General features: G+C 57.6%; 1 protein-coding gene and 1 long non-coding RNA gene across 3 annotated transcripts; one reads left to right on the top strand and one right to left on the bottom strand.

Moving 5' to 3' along the window:
- Positions 1-299: 299 nt before the first annotated feature.
- On the top strand, positions 300-7,907 carry Spib (Spi-B transcription factor). 2 transcript variants are annotated; one of them, XM_078031551.1, is made up of 6 exons: positions 300-629; positions 1,490-1,517; positions 3,409-3,481; positions 3,756-3,970; positions 4,334-4,484; positions 5,730-7,907. In XM_078031551.1, the coding sequence occupies exons 1-6, from the start codon at positions 454-456 to the stop codon at positions 6,026-6,028; spliced, it is 942 nt and encodes a 313-aa protein (XP_077887677.1). In that variant the 5' UTR covers positions 300-453; the 3' UTR covers positions 6,029-7,907. The 2 variants fall into 2 exon arrangements, with proteins under 2 accessions (XP_077887677.1, XP_040135317.2); XM_040279383.2 differs by having other exon boundaries at positions 301-629; positions 3,406-3,481.
- On the bottom strand, positions 4,699-9,361 carry LOC144370708 (uncharacterized). Its single transcript, XR_013430621.1, has 2 exons — positions 9,242-9,361; positions 4,699-8,398 (listed from the first exon to the last, which is right to left on the bottom strand). It is a non-coding gene; the product is annotated as an uncharacterized LOC144370708 (long non-coding RNA).
- Positions 9,362-9,364: the final 3 nt, after the last annotated feature.

Below are 9,364 nucleotides of genomic sequence, written 5' to 3'. Positions count from 1 at the left end.
TCCTCCGGTCCCTGGGGCAGCCCCTGACAAGAGGGTTCCACTCCCTGGCTCCACCAAGGGGACACCCCTGCCATGTCACACCCACAGATGTTTCCACTGTGGGGTCCTAATGGTCGGTTCCAGCTTGAGTCCCCCTAGGCAGTGTCTGTGAGATCCCCTGTGCCCTCAGAGCTGTCTCCACAGCCCCTGGTGCTTGTGCTGTCCTGCTCCAGCTGCCTCTTGTCACCCTATCCTGTGGTGGCTGGCCCCTGGCACAATGCTCCTGAGATTTGACTCCACCACGGTCCACAGCCCCCTGTCCTGATCTCTCCACTGACCACAGCCACATCTGTTCCTTTTTCCATCACCCCACCAAATCCAGTTATCCCATCTCTACCACCAGAGCCAGCCCCCCAAAATGGGGATCCCCAAATCCAGAGGCCTGTGGGTCTGCCCTTCCCACCACATGACCAAATGCATTGTGCAATCCAGCCCCTTCCCCTGACCCCTCCCCAAGGGGATTTTTGGGGCGTGCCCAGTGCTCCGCCCCTCCCCTGGGGGCTGGGCCAAGGTATATATAGGGGTGGCAGCTGCCGCCCACAGCAAGTCCAGCTGCCCGGCACCAACATGCTCGCCCTGGAGGCTGCACAGTAAGTGGGTGCCCCTAAGCCCACATTGGGACCCCCATCCTGCGCCATCCCCTGGGCCTCTCCTCCAGGCCTCATCCTCATGGACGCCTGCCCCGCCCAGGAGCAGGTGGATGGAACCGGGGTCCACAGACTTCCCTCCCTTCTTCCCAAGCCTGCTTCTCCAGGTCCCCAGAAGTGGCATCTGAGGACACTTGCTGCTCTCCTCTCCGGCCATGTCCTCTCCCAGGTGGCCCTGTGTCTGCCTCCGGGCCTCCCTGCCGTATCTGTTCTGTTTCTCGGGCTCTGCTCTGCGCCTCTTGCTTCCTCTTGTTTCCTCCCTTCAGTTCTGGTTCCCCCCCCCCTTCTCTCCTTTGGTCGGTCCCCACCACCCTATCTACATTCCTGGGGCCAAGAAATATCTTGTCCCTGTGCAGGAGTCTCTTTCCATGCCTTCCTCCTCTTCCCACTTCCCCTCCCCCTCACCTGGTTCCCTCTCCCTCCCTCTGCCCAGACATTTCTCCCTGGTCCAAGTCGGACCCATTTGCCAGACTTGCCCACTAAGGCCCTGGCCACCCCCACCTGCCGGTGCCCAACCTCCTCTCCTCTCCTGGGACTTTCTCTTCTTCACTTTCCCTGCCCCCCTGCAGCTTTTGTCTATGCAAATTCTGGGGAGGGGGGACATTTGCCTGGCCCCCCCACTTCCTGTCCTGGTGGGGGAGTGGGGGGTGAATGTGGCGGGGCTGGTCTCACCCAGGGACACCCAGCAGACTTCAGAGCTGCAGTGGCACAGCTGCTGCCTCCTCCCCCATCAGCCCCAACCACTTGGAGACTCAGGTGGCTGAGGGTGGCTCTGACATGCCCCTGTGTCTCTCCCCTGCCAGGCTCGATGGGCCACACTTCAGCTGTCTGGTAAGTTGGGTCCCCCGGGGTGGGGCCTATGGCCCTCCATGACCCCCTCAGGTCATCTCTCTGCCTCAGTTTCCCCTTCAGTGCCTTCTTCTCTCTTTGTCTTTCTGAACTCCCCCTTGTTATCCTCCCACCCTGTTCCCATCCCAGACCCATTTCTGATGTCTCTATCCCTTTTGCAAGCTCTGAGACCACCCTGGGACTTGAGTGTCTGTCTGTCCCACACTTGGCAAGTGTATTCATTCCTCTTCCCCACTCCCTACTCCTAGTACTGGAGACTGAACCCATGGTGCTCTATCACTGAGCCTCAGTCCTTTTTTGGGGGTAGGGGGTACTGGGGATTGAACTCAGGGGCACTCGGCCACTGAGCCCCATCCCCGGCCCTATTTTGTATTTTATTTAGAGACAGGGTCTCACTGAGCTGCTTAGTGCCTTGCTTTTGCTGAGGCTGGCTTTGAACTCATGATCCTCCTGCCTCAGCCTCCTGAGTCACTGGGATTACAGGTGTGGGCCACTGTGCCCAACAGTCCTTTTTAATTTTGATTTTGAGATGGGGTCTGCCTAAGTTGCTGAGGCTGGCCCAGAACTAGAAGTCTTCCTGCCTCAGCCTCCAAAGTAGCTGGGATTATAGATGTACACCACCACACCTGGCTTTTAAACTTTTTTCCTTCATTCCATAATTCTTCAAACACAGAAAATACTATACCCAACTTCCCAGGAGCCACAATTCAGTCCAAGAGAGAAAACCTTCCTGATGTGGTTGAAAGAAAACTACTTCTGGATCCCTTCCCAGCCTCGAGTTTTTTTTTTTTTTTTCCAATTGAATATAAGTTACAGGTCAGCTGACTGTCCACGTTTGTGTATGTCCATGAGTTTTCACATTGTGCGCACACCTGTGCCACCATTGACCAGATGCAGATCCAGAACATTCCCATTATTCCAGAATAGAGCATTCCCTCATGTCCCTTCCCAGGAAATACCTGCCTGGCATCATCGATTGTTTTGCCTGTTTTTTTTTTCTTTTTTCTTTTCTTTCTTTTTTTTTTTTAAGAGAGAGAGAGAGTTTTTTAAAATATTTATTTATTTTTAGTTTTCGGTGGACACAACATCTTTGTTTGTATGTGGTGCTGAGGATCGAACCCGGGCCGCACGCATGCCAGGCGAGCGCGCTACCGCTTGAGCCACATCCCCAGCCCTGTTTTTTCTGTTTTTGAACTTTATATGAAATGACTCATGCAGCAGGTCCTGTTGGGGACCTGACTCTCTTCCCTCTACATTAAATGTGGCTGTTCTTTTTCCTTGCTGTGTAGTACTCTAGTCAGCTATGCCACAGCTTGTTCATTCATCCTGCTGGGGACCCTGCTTCCGGTCTGAGGCTCTTAACAAAACTGCTCTGATTATTCCTGACTGAGGCTCTTCTGTGGGCAAGATTTTCAGCTGTCCTGGGCTTACGGGGGCTGCAAGGTCACAGGGATGGTGGATATTGATGCTAGCTTTAGTGTCCACTAGATTTCTAAGGCTAATGCAACACATGACTCTTGGAACAACCCAGAGCAACACAGAGATGGTTTAAGGAAGTGTGGAGCCCCCACCTCTGCCACACCTCCTCAACACCCTGTTATACTGAGGGCACGTAGACCGGCTGCCAGGTCCTCAGGAGCCACATCTGTGCTGGGGGCGACTGCTGTGTGTCCTGCTCACAGTGTGCCTGTCTCTCTCCGCTCCTGCCTCTCCCTGCCTGACTGTGGTACCTGGTCTCTGTGTCTCTGTGCCTATCAGTCTCTGCCCTCACCAGCCTCTCCTCTTCCTCTGGCTCTGTCAGTCTCCCCTGGGGTCCAGGGTGGAGATGGGGCTCCCTGAACCCCAGGTTGATCCTCTCCCCCCACCCTAGCAGTACCCAGATGGCGTCTTCTACGACCTGGACAGCTGCAAGCATTCCAGCTACCCTGACTCGGAGGGGGCTTCTGGTGAGTGGCGCTGGCCCAGACCCCTCCCCACCTGGGCCTTGGGCCCATTTCACAGATGGGGAAGCTGAGGCTCAAGGGAGGTCTCATGTGGCATGGTAGAAGGGTGGCCCAGGCTTCCAGACTGCCTCCCCTTCCTCTCCCCCACATCACTCCTCCATGCAAATCCTGGGGTCAGAGATTTGCACAGCCCACAATAGTCCCTCTGTGCTGGGGACACTGAGTGGGAGGGGGCCTCCTCAGACCTCCTGGCTTCTGACTCAGTGCTTTCTCCCAGACTCTCTGTGGGGCTGGGCCGAGGCCCCCCCTGTCCCAGCCACCTCCTATGAAGGCTTTGACCCAGCAATGGCCACCTATGGTCACCCCTCAGCTGCCCAGCTCTGCTATGGACCCTCAGCCTACAGTCCTGCAGGGAATCTGGACCCAGCTCCCAGCCTGGAGGCCTCTGGGCCCAGCCTCCCAGCATACCCCAGCGAGGACTTCACCAGCCAGGTGAGGGGCAGGGGACAATGAAAACCAAAGCCATCATCTAGTGCAGGTATCCGAGGGGCCCGGCTCTGTGCTCAGCCAAACCTGGGCACACAGCAACCTTCTTGTTCCTTCAGTGCCCCAGGGCAAGAGCTGTCCCTGTTCCAGTGCACCAAGGGGCTGCCCAGACGGGCCCTGTGTGCTGGCCAGGCTTTAATGGAGGCAGCTCAGGTGTCCCCTGGCCTGGACATGGAGATATGATCCAAGGCCAGCATCCAAACTAAAAATAAAATGGAGACAGAGCAAAGAGGGCCACAGAGAAGGGAGAGGGAGGAGAGGGAGGGAGAGAGGGTCCCTGGATATGCAGGTGACACTGGCCTTCCACAGACTCTGGGCCCCCTGATGTGTGCCCCGTACCCCAGCCCTGTGCTGTCAGAGGAGGAAGACCTGCTGCTGGACAGTCCTGCCCTTGAAGTCTCAGACAGCGAGTCGGACGAGGCCCTCATGACTGGCCCTGAAGGGAGGGGATCCGAGGCAGGTACGTGGGAGTGGGGAGGTGGAGGAAATGCCCAATAGAGACAGAGGGAGGGTCTGAAGGAATCATGGCTTCTCCTACTGTATTCTGCACCTCTGAGAGTAGGTTCCAGATCCATGCCACCTGCTGGCTGTGTGACCTTGGGCAAGCACCTCCACCTCTCTGTGCCTTGGTTTCCAGTCTGCACAGAGGGAATAACTTTGAGTGACTTTGAGTGATAGTGAGTACCCCCCACGAGGCTGTAGGGAGGACTAAATGGGTTTGTAGGTGCAGAAGGGATAGCACTGTGTGGCACAGTGAGTGCCCAGTATGTCCATATCTTCACCATCATTACCAAGGCAAGAGCCGCAAAAGAAATTCCAGGACCTACCCCTAATTTGTTAACCCTTGCTGCTGCCCACAGTCTATATCTCACACCCAGCTGGGAAGTTGGCCACGGATTGTGTTTGCCAGTGGGCCTGTTTCCCATCTGTGAACTGGGCGTCGCTGTCCTCACCCCTGTCTTGTGGGCTGTGATGAAAACGAAATGACCTCACATTTGGAAAGTGCCCAGTGAGACACCTGGAGTGAAAAGCTCTCTCGAAATTTATAACAGTAAAATACGCCCGCACGGGAGCCCGCTTTCGACTGAGCAGACTCCAGCTCAGAGAGGTTGTCACACCGCCCCCCCCCCCATCACACTGCTGAGACAGGGCAGGTGGGCGTGCCCCATTTTGAAGTCACCAGTTTTGTGGGGCCGTTGCTGCTTGTAGGAGCCCAGGAATCCTATGCCCTGGGCTCTCCCAGGACCCACCTTGCCTGGGGCAGAGAGGCCTCAAGACCAGGAGCTGGAGAATTGGCCTTGGGGTCCAAGCTGACTCCAGAGCGCCCCCCAGTCCTGACTCCAGAGCGCCCCCCAGTCGGTCCCATAGGAGCGCAGTCAATACCACGCCCTGTGCTGTGCGGGCGCGTAGCTCAGCCCCCACCGCGCAACGCCCGGCCCGTTCCATCCCCAGAACATAAACAAGACCAAACGAGTGCCCGCAGGCAGAGCAGGGAACAGGGCAGACAAATCCTTAAGGCTGAAGCAGGGCAGAGGGACGGGATTCCGGAGCTAATGGCTTCAGGAGGGGGTTGCTGGATCGCAGGTGGGCAGAGACAGGTGCACCCAACGGCCGACTCCCGGCCTCTGCTGCGGACCCAGAGGCTGGGGCGGAAGCGGGCGGGACCGGAGGGACGTCCGCTGACGCGTGTCCCACGCTGCTGCAGGGGCCCGCAAGAAGCTGCGCCTGTACCAGTTCCTGCTGGGGCTGCTGACGCGCGGGGACATGCGCGAGTGCGTGTGGTGGGTGGAGCCGGGCGCCGGCGTTTTCCAGTTCTCCTCGAAGCACAAGGAGCTCCTGGCGCGCCGCTGGGGCCAGCAGAAGGGCAACCGCAAGCGCATGACTTACCAGAAGCTGGCGCGCGCCCTCCGCAACTACGCCAAGACCGGCGAGATCCGCAAGGTCAAGCGCAAGCTCACCTACCAGTTCGATAGCGCGCTGCTGCCCGCCGCCCGCCGGGCCTGAGCGCACCGAGCCTCGCCCGTGGAGCCGCTTGGGGACCTCATGGCCCAGCCAGGACCCCTCCAGAGTCCCTGGGTCACCTTGGCGACATGGCACTCTAGGACATAGGATCCCCACATTTGGGGTGGGGGCTGCCACAATCCCTAAGCCCTGCCCAGGGCCCCTCTAGGACTCCCCAGTGTGTTTCTGGGACTCTTTTGTCATGTACAGGATCCCCAGGATCGTCATGTTTTGAGTCACAGGACCTATGGACCACTGTATTGTGTGTGGCGGGCAGGGGGGTGGGGCATGGGCAGTGTGTCCAGAATTCCAAGAACTTCTGGGGGATCCCCTTATGTCTGAGGTCCCCCCATCCAGGCCAGTCACCTCTTTGAAGCCCCTTGTGTGTCTGTGAACCTTCAATCTCATCAGATCATCACACCAGGAGGGGGCACTGCCAGAAACCTTAAACCCTGGGGTGGGGCGTGGGGTCCCTTTGGGATCCCCTTCTCAAGTCTGGATCCCTCTTGTCAGATCTGAGGTCCCCTGGTTATGTCTGGAGCCCTCTGTGGAACCCTTTATCTTCCCAGATCTCTGTCCATCTATGGTTCTTGTCACTCTGTACCCCTAGATCCCTTTGCCATCTTTGAGATTCCCTGTTCTATGGAATCACTCTGCTGTCACTTTTGGGGGTGGGGGAGTCTGGAACTCTCTAATCACATCTAGAGCCCCTTTGTGATCCTTTGGTTATGTCTGAAATGACTTGTTAGGTCTAGGGTCGGGGTAGGGGTTCAGTAGCACTTAGTTTGAGCCCCTCTTGTCATATCTGGGATCCTCCAGTCACATCTGAGACCCCCCCCCCAGGGGATCCCTTAGAAGTCCCAAAGAGGTCTGAGATTTCTGGACCTTCCTGGGGTGCCCTTTGTAGGCCCCTGTGAGCACCCTTCTGCCACCACGGGGATTTCTGTGTGTTGGGCAGCCTCCCCTCCCATGGCAGTTCTAGTGAGAGGTCTCAAGCTGGTGAATCCCCACCCCCACCCAGGCAAACTAGGTCCCTGGTGGTGTTTTCTTTAGTTCACTGAAGCGTTTTGAGGGGAAGAACCTGAATTAACAGCCAACCTTTGAAATAGGGAGATGTTTCATGGTCCAGATTTCTGGCTTCGCTTAAATCTTTGGACGATCTGGTGACAGTGAGCCAGCTTTTTGATGTGGAGAGGTTGCAGCAGGAGAGTGGCCTCCTCATAACGCATCATCTATTCTTGCACTTCCTTGGTCCCAACTATTGAGTTTCTACCCTGTGCAAACCCAGCAGGAGCCGGAGCCTGCCTGTGTGGGAGCTGTCACTTGGGAACCACGGGAGTCAAAGGTCCAGAGCCTTGAGGCTGGGTGGGCTAAGCAAGTGAAGTCTCAGTTTGTCCCTCTGAAAAGTGGGGGAAAGGAGGAGGATCTCAAAAAAAAAAAAATCCTTGCAAGCTGGTCAGGGTGGTGCACACCTGTAATCCAAGTTACTGGGGAGGCTGTGGCAGGAGAATTGCAAGTTCAAGGCCAGGCTGGGCAACTTAGTGAGATCCTGCCTCAAAATAATAAAAGGGTCTGAGGATCTAGCTCTGTGGCAGAGCACTTGCCCGGATGAGGCCGTGGGTTCCATCCCAGCACAAAAACAAAAACAAAACCACCTGTCAGCCCCCTTGAACTTCAACACATCTCCTGAAATCCACCCCCAAGGAGGATGGGAGGAGGAGGAGAAGTCTTAAGGACCCAGAGAAGGTCCATGTTGGCATACCCAGCACTCAGCGTTGGTGCTAATCCTCCCTGGGGCTTCTTCCTGCAAAGAAGGTACTTTATACAAAAGCTATCATCATCACCCTAAACGTGGAATAAAAATAAAGCAAAAGGAGTCAAAGTGGAGGGATGTCCTGGGACTCTTTGCAACCTCCTGATGCAGTGGGGCTGGCTGTCGCTCAAACATCAGGAGAGCAACAGAGAAGGGGGAGATAAAAGAGGAAATCAAAGCAACAATGACGGCCAGACCTGGCTGAGCCTTGAATGACAAAATGAGGATGTAGATGTGCAGACATTGGGGGTTCCGTTTAATTTTTGTGTTTCCCTTTCTTCCAGCCAATTAGAGTTCTGCCCCACCGCCTCCTCTCTTTCTCTTCCGTCTAGGTCTCTATCTCCCTCTTTCTAGGTCTCTGTCTCTCTCTCTGAATTGAGCCCCGGGGCTGGCGGTGGTGGACGCGAAGCTCCAGTTGTTAGAGTCCCTCTTTGTCACCAGGCCCTGTGAAACTGCTGGGTCCTGGAGAGGCGAGGCAGTCTGCCTGGCAGCCCGAGGCGTCACACGGAGGCTGCCTCCTGGTTGGACTGGCGCTCCCCGGGGCAGGGAAGTTTTCAATTCTTAGGGGATTTTGAAAAAAGCGGGGGTGGGGGGGTGGGAGACGCGTAGGAAGAAAAGGGGGAGGGGCTTCAGTCCTACGGGGTACCTCACGCAGCGTCACTTCTCGGTGGCCCGCCCTACCCCTGTCCCTCACACCCTGCCCCTCCCTCCCATGCCCACCCAGAGCGCCCCCCAACACCTGGTTTCCCCAAGTCCCGCCCCGCCCCGGGGCCCGCCCCTTCCCCTCCAGCCCCACCGCCACCCGCCACCCCACTTCGGAAAGCCGCAGGTCCCCCTGCTGGGAAGGGCACCAACATCCCGGCAGCCCTCCAGGGCCTTCCCAGCTCCCCTCCCTCCCCCATGGGGACACCACCCTTCCCCTGCGTCCGGTGCCCGCCTCGCTCGCTCCGGGAACAGTCGCGGCAGCCGTCCCAAGGGGCGCGGCGGCCAGTCCAGAGCCCCAGGTGGCCGGGGGCACAGGCCTTTGGATCTGCCCACGCCCGCGGAGCGGGACGCCGGAGTCCCAGAGCCCCAGTGCGCTCCCTGGGGTCACAGAGACCTCCTCCCCCCGACAGTTGTCCTGCCTACGCTGGGAAACCGGACCCTCCCTCCCGGCTCTGGTTTCCCGAAAACTCCTGACTTGCAGATACTAAGAATGGCTTTCTAGAGTCTCCCCAACCCCCACGCCAGCCTCTGCCTCCCGGCCTCACCCACCTAGGACCCTCGCCCCTCCCTTGCCTCCTCCCAGGACCCAGGCATCCCGGCCCTCCTCCGCCTCCTCTTTCCTTCTTCGGGACCGAGAACCCGGGGCGGGGTTCCTCTGCTCCCGGACTTAGGATTCAGGGCACCCAGCCCCCTCATACCCGAGACCCTGGTGTCCCCGCTTCTGGCACCTCCTCCCTCCGAACCAGGTGTCTTGAGCCCGGCGGCCTGTCCTCCACGTGGACCTGGCGTTCACCCATCTGTCTCTGTCCAGCTGTTATTTC

This window comes from Ictidomys tridecemlineatus, chromosome 15, assembly GCF_052094955.1.
Source record: "Ictidomys tridecemlineatus isolate mIctTri1 chromosome 15, mIctTri1.hap1, whole genome shotgun sequence".
In the NCBI taxonomy this organism is placed as follows: domain Eukaryota; kingdom Metazoa; phylum Chordata; class Mammalia; order Rodentia; family Sciuridae; genus Ictidomys; species Ictidomys tridecemlineatus.
Note: the sequence above shows the minus strand (reverse complement) of the source record. Positions and strands in the feature narration are given on the sequence as shown.